At 39.3% G+C, this 15,772-nt stretch overlaps 1 protein-coding gene across 1 annotated transcript; it reads left to right on the top strand.

Moving 5' to 3' along the window:
* Positions 1 to 1,091: 1,091 nt before the first annotated feature.
* Cetn3 (centrin 3) lies at positions 1,092 to 15,369 on the top strand. The gene is made up of 5 exons (XM_021208468.2): positions 1,092 to 1,206; positions 2,421 to 2,556; positions 4,631 to 4,745; positions 10,070 to 10,261; positions 14,873 to 15,369. The coding sequence occupies exons 1-5, from the start codon at positions 1,190 to 1,192 to the stop codon at positions 14,914 to 14,916; spliced, it is 504 nt and encodes a 167-aa protein (XP_021064127.1). The 5' UTR covers positions 1,092 to 1,189; the 3' UTR covers positions 14,917 to 15,369.
* Positions 15,370 to 15,772: the final 403 nt, after the last annotated feature.

The following is a 15,772-nucleotide window of genomic DNA, read 5'->3' on the forward strand; positions in this document are numbered from 1 at the left end:
GGTTTCTCTGTGTAGTCCTGGCTGTCCTGGAACTCACTTTGTAGACCAGGCTGGTCTCGAACTCAGAAATCTGCCTGCCTCTGCCTCCCGAGTGCTGGGATTGAGGCGTGCGCCACCACGCCAGGCTCTTTCCTCTTTACTTGTCCAAATTCCTATCTATACTCCAGGCCAACACGCACTGCCAATTACATTGTGTCTTTCCTTCACACACAAGCTTACATACAATATTTGCCGTTTCTAATTCCTAGTCCCAGTTTATTGTACTTATACCGATAAGCACTGCAGGTTAGCTCAGTAGTTTCCACGTTTTCTACAATAATCCCCCATTTCATGTATCAAGTATTTATGGAGCACCTAGGTTCCAGATATTTTATTTGGTACCGATATTCGTGTAAACCGAACCCTGGCCTTGAAGACAGTCAGTCTCGCAGCCTGATGGTGTAAGTAAACTTTGAGAGGCTTGGTGGGGAGTGAAGACAAGATGCACATAAACACTTCCTAGCATTAGGAAGCGAGAAGCAGAAGCAAACACATTTCCAATCGCACAGAAGAAAAGGGTGGTTTGGATAGTCTCACTGTCAACGACCTAACAAAACAACAAAATGAAAAGCCTAATCCACAATCCAGTCTGCCTTAAAGTCACCTGGAGAGTAGTACGGGGGAAGAACGCTTAGCTTGGTCCTTACTGAGCTAAGAATAAAGATGTCGCCTTTGGATTTCAGTTTCTCAGGTGCACCGGCCACCCACAATTGTACATCTTTTCGCAGATCTGGTTCCCCAATAACTGCTCCCTCATTCTGAGCAGGCTGCTTGTGCTGTGCCTTTTCCCTTCCCTCGGTCGACGCCGTGCATGTCACGCGTGGAGCCTCGCCTCGCCTGCCTGACTCTCGCGTGGCGACTCTACTACGGGCGCAAAGGAGTCGGGAAAGTATCCGGCCAATCCAGGGGGCCGGACCGACAGCAGGGCCAAAAAAAAAAAAAAATCTGTACTTGATTGACATGAATGCTGACCAATGAAAATAGAAGCGCAGCGACGCTCCCGCCCCAGCAGGCCGGCTGTGGGCAATTCCAGCCAATCGCGCCCAGAAGCTTGTGTCTGGTGGGTGGTCCCGAGGCCGTGGAGGTTGGCGGCTGTTGAGCGGTTGTCGCGGTAAAGGCCTAGAGTGGAACATCTCTGTGGGAAGAGAGAATGAGTTTAGCTCTGAGGTCGGTAACGAGGAGGCCGCGCCTCCGTTCCCCGGAGGGCCGGGGCGGGCGTGGACGGGAGGCCGGGCCGGGAGCGGGTGCCGAGCGCCGCCGCAGCCCGAGTGAAGTCTCGCGAGGTTTCCCTCACGCGACTGCGGGACTCGGCCCCGGTCGCCCGCTTCCTCTGGAAAGTCGCAGGAGCGCTGCTGGCCTTTCTCCCCGGGCCCCGAGGCACGCCGTGCGCTAGGCGTCTCGGGTGGAGCTCGTTTCCGTGACAACGGCCTTACACTTCCGCCCATCCCCGCCCCCATTGGCTCCTCGCCTTGTCCGTCTACACTAAGGTGGCCCGGGCGGGCCGCGCGGTCCCTCTGGCTCCGCGGGGTGACGAAGGACGCGTAGCTGGCGTGGGTGCGTGGCGAGCGGGGGCAGCTGGGGTCACGGGAGGCGACTCCGGCTCAGCACCGAGTCGGCTCCCAGGGCCGGGCCACTGGGCGGGCGTCCCTCACGCGAGCGGTTAGCGGCAGCCGAGTTGCAGGGTTTTGAGGTTTAACGCTTCCATCTTCCAGAGCGTGCCGGTGCACGTGTGGTATCCACCCCGTTTCTACATTTGGACTGCTTTTTGCATTGGCAGCTTTTTAAGGCAGACATTTTCAGATCCAAGTGCCCTTTTTAGATTCTCCAGCGTTTTAAAATGAAGACGTTTAACCTATCGTTTACATGTTAAGTGAGAGTTAAAACACTTTTAAACATCACGTAGACTTAAGCACGACTATTACATGCTGTGATCCTTTTTTGGGTGTCTAGTATTTGAATGTTTAGACCATTTTGCCTGGCTAATATCAGTGGAATAAAACCACAAAGCACTGTTAGAAGTGCATAATCTAAAAACATTTTGAACTTTTACAGTGCAAAAGTAACCTTTTAAGTTTTATGGTTGATTTTTGTAGTAATTGTGAGAATTTATAAGCTGTCCAAAATCAAGTTTATTCTGGTTGATTTTTTTGTTATTTCTTTTTATGCTCTTGGTAGATGACATGAATAATATGTATGGTGTTTTCGGTGCTTTTGACTTTGATTAGGATTTCTCTTATAAAAGTACATTTGGACTACAGGACATTGATTTAGGGGCAGTTCCTTTATTTGCCAGACTCTTCTGGTTTGTTGAAATTTAGAAAACGATTCTTTGTCCTAAGTCGGCTTAAAGTGGACTAAAAAGACTTTTTTCTGTGTCCTAGAGGTGAGCTTGTAGTAGACAAAACAAAAAGGAAAAAACGAAGAGAGCTCTCTGAAGAACAGAAGCAAGAAATTAAAGATGCTTTTGAGCTGTTTGATACGGACAAAGACCAAGCCATAGATTATCATGAATTAAAGGTAATGGGACTTTAAGACCCATTTTTGTTGAACTCAGTTGCATTTGTGACCGTTGCCTTAAAGTCTGTTTTAGAAGCTTGTTTCGGAACTGTGAGGCTGTTTGTAGTGCCCACCCACAGGTGGTACAAGAAAACTTAGTAAAAACGGAATATGGCTTGTAGAACCTTGTGTTTAAGTGCGTAGTGATGGAGAGTATAACGTCTCCATTTATCCAGTTAAAGGGACAGTTCTTAGCGTGCTCTTCCCATGGCTGTCCTCCTCTGGGGTATGGTATAGCTCAGGTTTTTAAAACACAGTGTTTGTGGCCTATGCATGTTGCTTGTGCAGGCCTGTACATTCCATTGTGTATCATGTGGAGTGCAGAATACGGCCTTGTGTGTCTTCCAACACTCTTGCCTTGAGTCAGGCCATCCCACTGAATTGGAAGCTCAGTGCTTTGGCTGGGTCGGCTAGAGAGTGAACTCTGGGGTCACTGGCACCTGCAACCATGCCTGTCTCTTTACATGAGTGCTGGGGATTTGAACTCGGGTCCTCAATATTGCAGGGCGAGGAGCGCTCTTCCACTGAGCTATCTCAGTAGTGCAACCTAAACGGTTTTGAGATGGAGAGATGTCGTCTTTGCTCATACACTTCTGAGGTTGAGCTTTTAATTTTTAAGATAGTACTAACACACTCTTAGTGTTCTCTGTTACAAAGGATATAGATTGTCTGATGCCTAATGTTGCTATGTGCTGAGGGAAAATATTCAATTTAAGGATTAAAATTACGAGTAAAGATAGAGTGGGAAATTGGTTCTGAACACATTTCTTATGTTCAACCCAGTAAGAAAGTTCACATTTGAGATCTTAAATGTTAACTGTAGTTTTAAATTGGGCAACATTGTAGGTGATTTTTAAGCAGTTCAAGTAGGGGTAGAAACTGTAGTGAGAGGGTAGACTATCTAAAAGTCACAGCAGGCCTGAAGCTGTGGCCTCAGTCTTGAGGTCTTCTTTTAGCTCCTTCCCCATCCCACTGTTGTCTTGCTGCCGCTCCCTCCCGTGCAGCCTGTACAGTGTTAGTCCTGTACAGTGTCTCAGCCGTTTGTTGGCATCGACTGTTTCGGTTTGGTTTCACAGCTGGAGCTTCCTACTTTCCGATTTGTCTTTACATTACCCGTACATTTCTGTCTTTCTTCAATTCTTTGACCATGTTGGTAGCTCATAAGCCTTTCCTGGCTGCCCCTGCACACTAAGTAAAGCTTCCTCTGCGTTTATTGCTCTTTGGATGCTGCTATCTCCACTACCTCCACGTGTTACTAATTACTTCTGCTCAGAGCCTCCCTGCCTGGAGAAGGTGGCAGCTCTGTTCACAGCCCTCTGTCCCAGGCTTTGTCTCCCATCCTTTCCACCAGCTCTTCCTCTGTTCAGTAAGAGATGTCTGACATAAGGACTTCACTAACTAGTGACATAGCCTTCCTTTCCTGGTACTAGTAGCAGTTTTCTGTTTAAACTCAGTCATCTGAAACTAATTGCACCACAGTAGCTAATTATGTATGCTCTGGTGGGAAAGCCGATTGCTTGCTTGTTTGTAGAGAAAAGATCTTAATATGTATCCCATACTAGTCTCAAACTTATGACAATCCTGTCTCTGTCTCTTGAGTGATAAGATTATGAAATTCCACTACGTCAACCATGGAGGCCTGAAATATTTATCTATCTATTTATTTATCTATTTATTTATTTTTACTGCTTTTATGCTCTTGTCTAGCCATTTAATATTTGTGATATGTCTTTAATCCCTTGGTAACAAATAGTTATCTTTGTATTTAGTGCATTGTTTTATATATTTTTTGTAAATTCTTTTTAATTAGTTGGTCATATAAAACAGCAAAATGCCAATGAAAATAATTTTTATTTATTTTCAAAATGAAAACCCAGGATGTTTCATATTCTTAAGTTAGAGGTAAAAATACAGAATAATTGTGCTTTACTAATCTGTTGTTGTCTTTTAAGATGGGTAAACTATCTTAGAAACCAGTGATTACTTCTTTTGTAAGGAGTGCTTTACAATTGGTTTTTCCTTTTTAATCCAAAAGGTGGCAATGAGAGCCTTGGGCTTTGATGTGAAAAAGGCTGATGTGTTGAAGATTCTTAAAGATTATGACAGAGAAGCCACAGGCAAGATCACATTTGAAGATTTTAATGAAGTTGGTATGTGCTTAGTCGCCTTTATACCCAGTACTTGTTGGAAAATTATGAGGTTTTTGTATGTTTTCAAAGGAAAAAAAAAACATATTTCCAGCTATACTGTGAGAATTAGTGTTGGCTTTTGATGACTTCTTGAACAAGGAATTATTGTCTAGATTTTTATGGTTTATTAAAATTAATCACTATAGGGTGACCAAAAATTATATCTTGTCAGTAAAATAGAAGATTTAGTATCCTGGTGTTCAGGAATATTTGTGAAGACTGCTGTGCTCTGTGATTTTTGTTAGTACAGTGGAGAAGAGGGAAGTAAGATTTGGTGTCTTGGTGGGAGATGGGGACATGAAGTCCATCTTGTTAAGTTGACAGCTTGTTAGGCTCTGTCCTCACTAACCTTAATCTCAGGGAGAGTGCTGTGCTGTAAAGTTGAGACAACAGCGACGACACTGTTGTGAGGGATGTCTTTGGCAGGGTAGAAGCAGGAGCACTTAGGAAATGCCACCTGAAGATGGTGGCAGCTTACTGTAGTTGAATCTTGGATAGTGATTCTTAATGAAGTTACTCAGGGTGTATACAGGTAACGATTTTTCAACAGAAGATTCTGGAAGGCTAGGACTTGGCTACTGTAACTTAATTATATTGCCTACAGTGTTATACACACATTATATGAATATATAGGCTTATTTTTGTTAAGTTACTAACCAATGATACCATTTTAGGGGTCATAATCTAAGCATGTCATGTAGTTATTTCCATATATTAAAAAAATTAAAACTAATACAGTTATAGGTACATACAAAACCTTTATTTAAATAAATATAGGAAAGAAAAGAAATGGTAATGAGAAGGCAAAGGCCCCCCTCCCCCCTTGTTAGGAAACTCTACCTAAAGCACAGGAGGCAGAGGAAAAAGGATAAATATAAGAGGAAGAAATGGTCCTCATAACACACAGACCTTTGCTTAGGGAGCACTATATTGCCTGTTTCTGAGGCAGATTGTCCAGTTTAGAAACATATTTGTTCCCATCTAGTTTGTAGGATTGTTTCCTTGAGAAGAGAGCAAGAGCCACCTTTCTCCTCACAGTGTCCATGGTCTCCTGAGGTTGATCACATACACAGGTCATTTAACATGGAGAAGCAAAGTGTCTGGACAGAGTAGAAATGATGCTCTCATGACAAAGCTATAATGAAGGCACATAAAAGCACCACAGTGAAGTGTTAGCACAGGCTACCTTGGAACCAGATTCCAGGCTTCAGGGCTTGGTTCTGACTCTGTGTAACTTGGTTGGTCTATTTGTGTCTGACTCATTTTCATTGAGGAAATGGGAGCAGTGTAATGTGGTTTCAGGGAGGTATGTAGGTGATCAGCATGTGAAATGTTAAAGACTCTACTGGATAGGAAGAGCTACTAAATGCTGGTATTGTGATTAAGAGTAATCTCAGCACTCAGAACAAAGAAGTAACCCGTTCTCTGGAAGTTTGAAGTCAACTTGCTCTGTAAGGAACCCCGGGCCAGACAGGGCCAGTGAGACTCTGTCTCCAAGCAAAACACATAGAAGAGTTTGAGCCAGGGGAGAGAAAATAGTGCTTCCATTGTTTCAAAATTCAGAAGTTGGAAATATATTTGTATTGTTGGGACATTAAAACATTCTATTCTATAATCTCATTGTTATATTTTCTGTCTTTAATTTCGAAGGCTACTTTAAGCATTATTATTCATAGTTTTGTAAAACATTTTTCATAAGTACTATTTTAAGTATTGTAGATTTTTGTATTTTACTACTTAAGAACAGAGTTTCATATCACCTAAACCTTAGCTTTGTGGACCATTTGTTGTTGCCTAAGGACACTGTCCCACAGATATCTCCAGATGTGCCTGGGCTTATTGGGCTCTCCCCATTATGAGGAAAAAGCATTAGTACTCTCAGTGCAGTGGTACCTAGCATCATTTGTCTGAGGCTAATGAGGAGCAGGTGTTTCAGGAATTTCTGCTTTTAAAGTAAGGTCAATAGAAGTGAAATATTTTCACTTCATCTGTTCTTGGCTTGTATTTCTTACATTTTAAAATCCTATCTAAAATAAAATGTTATAGTGTTTTTATTTTGAGTATTTATTCAACACTTAAATTTTTGCATTTGGCGGGATGAATGGTAGTTAAGATTACCAAGCAATTGTGTTGAGGACCTTAGGATGTAAGTGCAGGTGACAACAGTACATTTGATTCTGTGTGAGAGAGATTGCTATCTAGGGTCAGGGTTGTTACCTGTAGCCCCGGGACTGAACTGAACTGTGCTCTCTGTGCATCCCACGTTTGTGGACACTGCTTCTCTCCTACCAAGTAGCAGTTTAGACTGTGAGCTTAGGAAACCTAAAATGTTTCCTATCAGGCCTTTTATAGGAAATCTTTATCAAGTCTTCACCCAGGAAAATTTAAGTTTTTGCGAAGGGGATTTTTTTTTTTTTTTTTAACATAAATCTTTAGGGATAGAAGATGTCCAAGAAGATTGTAGGAGTAGAGTAGATGCAGTCGAGCATAGAAAGTGACAAAGCGGAGTGGTACTACATGTTCAGCATGTTGAGAAGCTTGGTCTCATGCAGTCCCATCTGTTAGCGAAGGGTCAGAGCACTGGGACGGCAGCCTTGAGTCAGACTTGATGGTCTTCCATAGTGAAGGAAGGTGGACTTCAGTCAGTGGGGTTTGGAGATTGTGTTTTACAACAGTAACTGATGAGAGATCAGAGATGAGCGAAGCGGTTTTGGAGGCAGACAGTTGTAGAATGGTCAAGATTGGTAGCGTGAAAAGAAAGAGAGTAAAGTAAGACAGTGTCTTCAGAACTGTAGTGTCCAATGCTCGGGTAATGAAGAGGTGTGTGTGGGGTTGGGGTCATGTCACTTCCAGAGGCAGTAATGTGGTGAGCTTTCCTTCAGTGGAGCTCTCAGAGGCTGCCAAGCCCATAGAAGGACTTGAAAGGCCAACAGTTTTGAGTTTGAAGTAAGTATTAAGTGTTTGGATAGGAACTTTCTAACTTCTCTCTCTCTCTTTCTCTCTCTCTCTCTCTGTATTTTTTTTTTTAAATGTAGGAGTGCTTTGTTGTTTATATGTAGGTATCTACATGCCAGAAGACAGTGTCCGATTCCTATAGATCTATTTTAAAGATGGTTGTGAGCCACCATGTGCTTGCTGAGAATTGAACTCTGGAAGTGCAGCCAGTGTTCTAACCACTGAGCAATCTCCCCAGATCTCTAATTTTATCTTTTATGATTTTGATTTGTCTTTTCAGAATTTTCTGTTTCCTTATGTGATTTTTTTTATAAGGCCTAATACTTTTGATGGATTGACATTTCCAACAGTGTAGTTAAATTATATACCTCCGTAATTGGTTTTAGTGTGCTTTATGTCATTAAATCCAAACAACAGAAAATAGTTGCATGCACAGAAATTTTGAACTTTTTGAACCAGGTGATATCTTAGCTATGTGTGTGTGTTAATTGCTTTAAATCCTTCTATTTTTTTTTTGTTTGTTTGTTTGTTTTATAGGTGTGGGCCACCATGCCTGGTTTGTTTTCATTGAAAAAAAAAAAAGATGTCTTACAGAGAAGTGTACTTGTAGAACAGAAATGAAAGGTGACGATGTAGAGGAGTCACCGTAAAATACTTCATGTCGGGGGATGCTTTAGCTACTCAGGGTTATGGCAGTTACAGGTCCTAAGAGAAGCGAGTGCTGTCAGAGAGTATCACTGGACGTGTTATAGACCAATCTGTCTGAAGTACTGGTAGCGCATGCCGGGGAGGTAGTGTGCGTACTTGTTGTCTGTGGTGGCTTAAGCACATTAGTCTTTTCGGCAGTCTACCTTTCTGCTTTACCTGTCATGTATGCTACTTAATCAATGAAGAAAATTTCATAACAGTTTTTTTTCCTTGTCCTGCTTTTTTGTTGGGACTGAATTCAAAATAAGTTGAATGTGTGCCATAGAGTTAAGTGTGGTATTTTATTTTGGTGTTATGGCTGTAGGTATGCCAATTCTTGTTACTGAATATTTATGAGCTTTGATTTGCATACTTATACTAATAGACTTCAATTAGGTTTTTGGAACCCTTTTTTTGGATAAAATTAATGGCGAAAGATAATTTTGGATATATGTGTAGTTGATGTAACATTAGCTTTGACTAGGTGCTTATTCAGCCAAATACAGATGAAATAACAATAGACAGACAACAACTTGTAGAGGACTTAAATTGTATTTTTTTCACTTAGGATTCAATAAACATCCCAGTACTTTCCATCTACAGCCATTTGAAATTTTCAAATGAATCTATAGATCCCAGCAGTTCACTTTTAATGATAGAATGATAAGTGCCTTTTCTTATAGTAGTAGAACAGCATATGGAGTTACTTCATAGATAGATTTTTTTGAGAATTCTAACAAGCAACATAAAATTTTATACTATAGACATCAGTTTTTACTATGACTTGATTAAAGGCCTATGCTATTAAAATATATAAGCTTAGTGTATTGATATGTGGCTTTATTCTAAAAAAGTAAAGTGGACATGATTTAGACCCGCTTCCAGAGGCGGTTTAACCCATCTTCACTGTTGCTAAAATCAGGGTGTTTTTTGAATCATGAAAGTGCTGATAGAATTTGCATTTACTAACTTGTCTTATGCTTATATTGGTGTTGGCAATGACTTCTGTTAATTTTGCAGGCTTAGTTGAATTCAACTAGAGGAAGAATTGGAGTATTAAACTGTTTAACAGCTTTAACATGGCCAGGGCAAATTGTTCACTTAAACTTAGTGACCTGAGAGAGGTTGAGTAATGTTTTTGTGGGCTTAATTATTTTATGTGTTATACTTACGTAGACTAAGAGTGAGTGCTTTGCTTGTGTGTGTTTACATTGCACTTGTGTGAAGGGCCTAGGTCAGAAGAGGGCATTGGGCCCCTGGGACTGGAGTTAGAGACTGTTGTGACTTGCCAAGTGCTTGCTGGGAATTGAACTCAGATCCTCTGAAAGAACAAGTGGTACTAACTGCTGAGCCATCTCTCATCCTCAGTTTAATTCTTAACAATAGTAGGCAATAGTGTATATATGTTGTCCCTTTTTTGGCCTTTGTACAATATAATTTAGCTTACATTTATAATACAGACATTAAGAGTTTAACATTTAAAATTTGGATTTGGAATTCAGGTTTTATTTTTGAGTTTTAGTGATCTACCGTGACATTTAATTATTAGACTAAATGTTGACAGACTCCCAGGTGTGGCTCTCAGTGAATAGCTGATTTTTACATGAACGTCCTCACTTAAAAAGTTTCTTTTTTAACTCTAGTGACAGACTGGATACTAGAGAGAGATCCACATGAGGAGATACTGAAAGCATTTAAACTATTTGATGATGACGATTCCGGAAAGATAAGCTTGAGGAATTTACGGCGTGTTGCCCGAGAGCTGGGTGAGAACATGAGCGATGAGGAGCTCCGGGCCATGATAGAGGAGTTTGACAAAGACGGCGATGGAGAGAGTAAGTTTACCTTACTTTTGTCTAAAAATCTGTTGATTTTTTTGGGACTCCCAGCAAATTCTCCCCCACCCCCACTTTTTCTTTCCCTTTTATTTTTTAAGACAAACTCATGATACCTTAAAGTTATTTCAAGTTTGACCTTGTACTTAAGATCCTTTTGTCTTAGCCTCCTGAAGAGATGTGAGTCCAGTTGGATGCCAAACTCTATAAAAGCTTCATTTGTATTGAAGCAGACCCTTAAGACAACTTAATAAGCTATAACGCAGTATCATACATACTTCTCTGAAGATGAAATATTACTAAAAGTTTAGATCTCAGTGCTTTCTTCCTTAGCCTGCTTACACTTCTGAACTATGACTAAATTCGTCAATTTTTCTTTGAACCCCTTTTAATCTACTTTTGTTTGTTTGTTTTTTCTCTGCTGCTCTGTTTCAGGTCCTGAGTTATATTTAAAATGTCACAGTGTTCTTTCCCAGGCTGCCTGTGAGGTGCAGCGTTGTGTACCACCTGTCCTGCAAATATATGCCGGTGTCTCTTCACAGCCTTCCCATTGCCCTCTGGGCTTATTAGTCTTCATCTCCTTTTCATTCTGTCGATAATATTCTTTTCCTAAATGTGGGTTGTAGTGTTGTCATTTCTGTGCTCAGACACTGAAGAGTGAATCTTCACTACCCGCAGATAAAGTACACACTTAGTACTGAGGTCTACTTATGCTGTGATCTTCATTCTTGCTTTAACTGTCATGTACTGACCATCTATATCCTGATGACGTTGGCTTTGCTGCTTTTTCCTCTTAGGGAGCAGATAGCCCACTTGTCTGTTGAAGTGCTTCTCACTTTCCCCAGCAAGAACATTTGAAACATCATCTTTTTCTCAAAAGCCTCTACAGTGGTGTATGCGGCTGATGAGGGTGCCATTAAGGGCTCATGACATTTAGAAGAGCAAACTGTCTTCATATTCTAGTGTGTTTAATATGGATCCTCTTGGTTGCAAACCAAGTTTTGTACTTTTGTTTTACATTTTAAACTGCTGAACATAAAAATATTTTGTTGCCATTTTGTGACATTTAGTAACTTATTTGCTCTTATAAATGCTTAATGGTATCCAATTTTTAAGAATAACTATTTTTTCAACATTATGGGTTTAAAGAAATAAAGACTGTGAGTGTGGATATGAAGGAAAATAATGTATACTACAAAATAGACATAAATATATAGGCATATCTGAAGATATAGAAGATTAACACCACAGTCTCTCAAAATAAATATAAATAATATAAAACAAAGTATACTATGTGCTTTTATAAAGATGAAAGTAACATTTAAGAAGCTATAATCCCAGCACTCGGGAGGCAGAGGCAGGCGGATTTCTGAGTTTGAGACCAGCCTGGTTTACAGAGTGAGTTTCAAGACAGCCAGGGCTACACAGAGAAACCCTGTCTCGAAAAACCACCCAAAAAAAAAAAAAAAAAAAAAAAAAAAAGAAGAAGAAGCTATAGCAGAAGATCACTTTTTAAATAATGATAATGATGGTTGGAGTCTTACTCAATTTTCATAATAGCTTCTGTAAAGTGGATACAGTTCTGGAGCTGTATGCATATAAGACAGATGCATATATAGTAGATTATCTCAGAGCTAGTCCATGATAGCAGCAAAACTCCGACTCAACTCTCCATAGTGAAAAGGACATTCTGTATTGTTTGAGATAATACAGTAAGATGTTAACTGCTATGGGAAGCAGTGTATTAATTTATTGACTAGTACTTCTGATGCTAAACTTTGGTTTTTTATTTTTTCTTTTGAAGCCATGTAGCTTCTCAGGTACTCAGACTTCATATAGATTGTGTGTGTATGTGTGTGTGTGTGTGTGTGTGTGTGTGTGTATGTGCCTATCTGTCTGTCTGTCTGTCTGTCTGTCTGTCTGTCTGTCTGTCTATGTTTGTGTCTGTGTGTTTGAGAGTCATTTCTCACCTTCCTTCTTGAGGGAGTGACTTGCTGTTTCTGTTTCCGGGCTGCATACTTCTGGCTAGCATACCTGCTAGGATTCTCCCTTCTGTCTGTAGGAGTGCTGAGATCACAGATGTGCACTATCTCTCAGGTTTTTATCTGGGTCCTGGGGATTGAATTCTGGTCCTCAGGCTTATGTGGCTAATGCTGTTACTGGCTGAGCCATCTTCTTGCCCACTCAGATGCTTATGTCAGAAAGATTGTTGGTGAAGTTAGAAAGCCTGGCTTTCTTGTCACCTCCCTAGTAGTCAAGAGGCTAGTTTGGTTCCTTTAGTTACTTAGTTCTTTACTGTTTTAGACTTAAGTGTTATGTTTTTGGATATTAAATCATGAAATAGATTAAAATATTTTTGTAATACTATTATATGTTAAAGTATATATAAATAACATAAAACAACTATTTGTGACTTTTACAACTTTTTGAAGCTGAATTTGAAGTTTGATTATTGAAATTTTATATTTTAAGAAAAGTAAACTCTTTAATAAAACTAAAGTACTTTTTAGTCATAGCTCTGTTACAGTATTAAATGATTTATAACCAAATCCCTTTGAAGCTCCTTTTATTGCTTTCTTAAGAAAATAATACTTTCTGGTTTGGCCTAGAAGCCTCAGTGTAGATTGCTTCAATTGTGTTTTTAGATAAAGCTCCACACTGGCTTAGGATTCTTGTCTATTTGAATTCTTAGTTGGGAGACAAACAGGTCGTATTCTCATAAACTCTTGAGATGTGTTATTTAACCGAAGAGGTCCCAACTCTGAATTTCTCCGGTTCGTGAGTTGGTTTGTATCCTGTCTCTTCCGTGTCTCTCAGAATACCTTGTAAATGTTTTAAGACTGAGTAGGAGTTGATGGAAGTCTGCCAGCTTTGAGTAAGCCGTCTCACTGGTCTTAAGTCACGGTTTCCTTTTCTAGGTGTTTCCTCTTCCTGTGCCTGCGATGGATGGCACTCCCCACCGTGCCCTCCCTTCTTTCTAAGTGCCATACTTTTAACTGACGATCCAAGTCCTGAGTTGTCTATATCGAAAATCTCCTTAATGACTTCTTCTTTAGTAGTGTTTTCCGATACTTTTTGATCCATATTTTATATTCTGTGCATTTATTCTCCATTTCAAACTGAGCACAATTATTGCACCAGCTCTGGGGTTACTTTATTAGATTAATTCTTTTTTTTTTTTTTTTTTAAAGATTTACTTATTTATTATATGTAAGTACACTGTAGCTGTCTTCAGACACTCCAGAAGAGGGAGTCAGATCTCGTTACGGATGGTTGTGAGCCACCATGTGGTTGCTGGGATTTGAACTCAGGACCTTCGGAAGAGCAGTCGGGTGCTCTTACCCACTGAGTCATCTCACCAGCCGCCTAGATTAATTCTTGACATTTATGCCGTAACTGAACATTGTCTAAACCACTTGAAGGTAACTTTAGCATGAAAGTATCCTTACCCACATATTAAGAACATGACTCTAATACTTTAGCATCCAGTGCCTGAGAATGAGTTCTTTCAGCTTCATGATTCATTGTTCATTCAGTTAGCAACAATGTTATAGTGACATGTATTCACCTGTACTGTACTTGATTCAGATGCACTGTAGAACAGCAGCCCTGCATATGTTTTGATGCATTATACAGTACCTCTGTGGTGTTGGCATTCATTTGACCCCTGGGAATAAGCGTGTCACTCAGTAAATCACTGTGTAGGATTTCAGAAGACACGGTCTAAAGCACCCGGAAGCTGGGGTGCAGAGCTGGTGTGTACAGAGCTGTGACATGAAGCCAGCTCATTGTTTTCAGTGTGGTGCTTTTTGCTATAATCAGTTGCCATTTATAGCTTGTGCCTTAAAGATTTACGAAGTTTTGACATCCATATTCTTACCTGCTTTCCTTAGGAAACTTGGTTTTCTACACATTCCTATGTATGAGTGTGTGTACTTCTTAGACATTATTCAGTCCTCTTTATTATAGTTCTGTTTATTATGTTGTCTTAAACATGTATACATTCAAGTTCCTTACTGAAGTGTATATACAGTTTTAGTAAAAGTGTCACGTTGTTAGCATGTGACTGTTTCCTATATGTTTACTTTTCTTGTTCTATACTTGCTGTATAATAATCTGTATTTTCTTAAATTACTTTTTCTGTTGATGCTTTTGAGGGTTACATGAGGTAACTGGCTTCAGTTACTTTTTTTTAAAATAAGCTTCCAAAATTAACAATTTGTTATTTTTTTTCCTAGTTTTAAAACTTTTTCATTCTTTAGAATTCTGTTAGTTCACATGCATGGTATAGTCAGACTTAACTTATGAAGGGAAGCCTTACTAAATATATTAGTAAAGTACTGCTTATAGAGTGCCTAACTACTTATAGTAAAACTGTCACTTTTAAAACTGTGACACATATTATGTCTGTGGCTGACTTTTATGGTAATGGAGATCATTTGTTGTGCCTACTTAATATAATAGAATATTTATTTATTTATAATGCTTATCACATTTGTATATACTTTTAGAAGTTCCGTTGAATAAGTTGTTTTGACTTGTAAGATTTTTGTACATTGGGTTAAGAAGGTTTCTATGTCTCTGACGATGACCTTGTCTTTCCTGCCACAGTAAATCAAGAGGAATTCATTGCTATTATGACTGGTGACATATAAAGAATTACAAGATTCAACACCAAAATGTTACTATTACCATCTATCTTCTCTTTCTGTGCCTGGAGTCCAGTTTAAGAAAATGAAACAAAACAATCAAACGTAGTTCTTTTTTTGAAAGGAACAAAACCAAGCATCCTTTGTATGTATATTTCAATATTGTTAAGTTTTTGTCATCAATGTAGTAGTTGACTTCACATTTATAATACATGTTTATATAAAGTTTTAAAACATCAAATCATGTGGTGTATATTATTTGGAGGCTTCTAAATTTAGCACTAGCTAATTGCTTTTATTTTCATGCACATTTTTTGACATTCATTAATAAAATACTTATTTTATTAGTATCTTAATGTTTGGTAAATTTTTTATTTTAGATTTCTGATATCTATTAACAATAGATTCTAAAAAAATCTTTTTACACTTTTACTTGTATTTGAAAATAAATCAGAAAAAACAAATGACAATAGCCTGGAACATTTGTTCATCACTCAAGGGGTCATCAACCTTGACATTTTGCATTTCAGTACAGGGCAATTTGTAAGTCTAATTCCATCCTAAGAGTACAGTCCTTCAGTTTGGAGGGACTACGCACTCTACATATCTGCCCATCTTTGCTGTGTAACATATTTTAGAAATCTGTGTTTTGTAATGACAAATTGAGGGTGAACATTTCTTCATTACATTTGTTGAATACAGTTGTAATCATTTAACTTCTTGGCAAAATGAAAGATTCAAACTTTGAATTTTCATGTGCTAGAGAAAATGGAAGCCATAGAAAACACTTAAGGGTTAGGTTTATCTAGGTAAACGAATAATCCATGATGTATCAAGAAACAGTGGTGATAGAATCTCCAAG

This window comes from Mus pahari, chromosome 11 (genome assembly GCF_900095145.1).
Source record: "Mus pahari chromosome 11, PAHARI_EIJ_v1.1, whole genome shotgun sequence".
Lineage (NCBI taxonomy): Eukaryota > Metazoa > Chordata > Mammalia > Rodentia > Muridae > Mus > Mus pahari.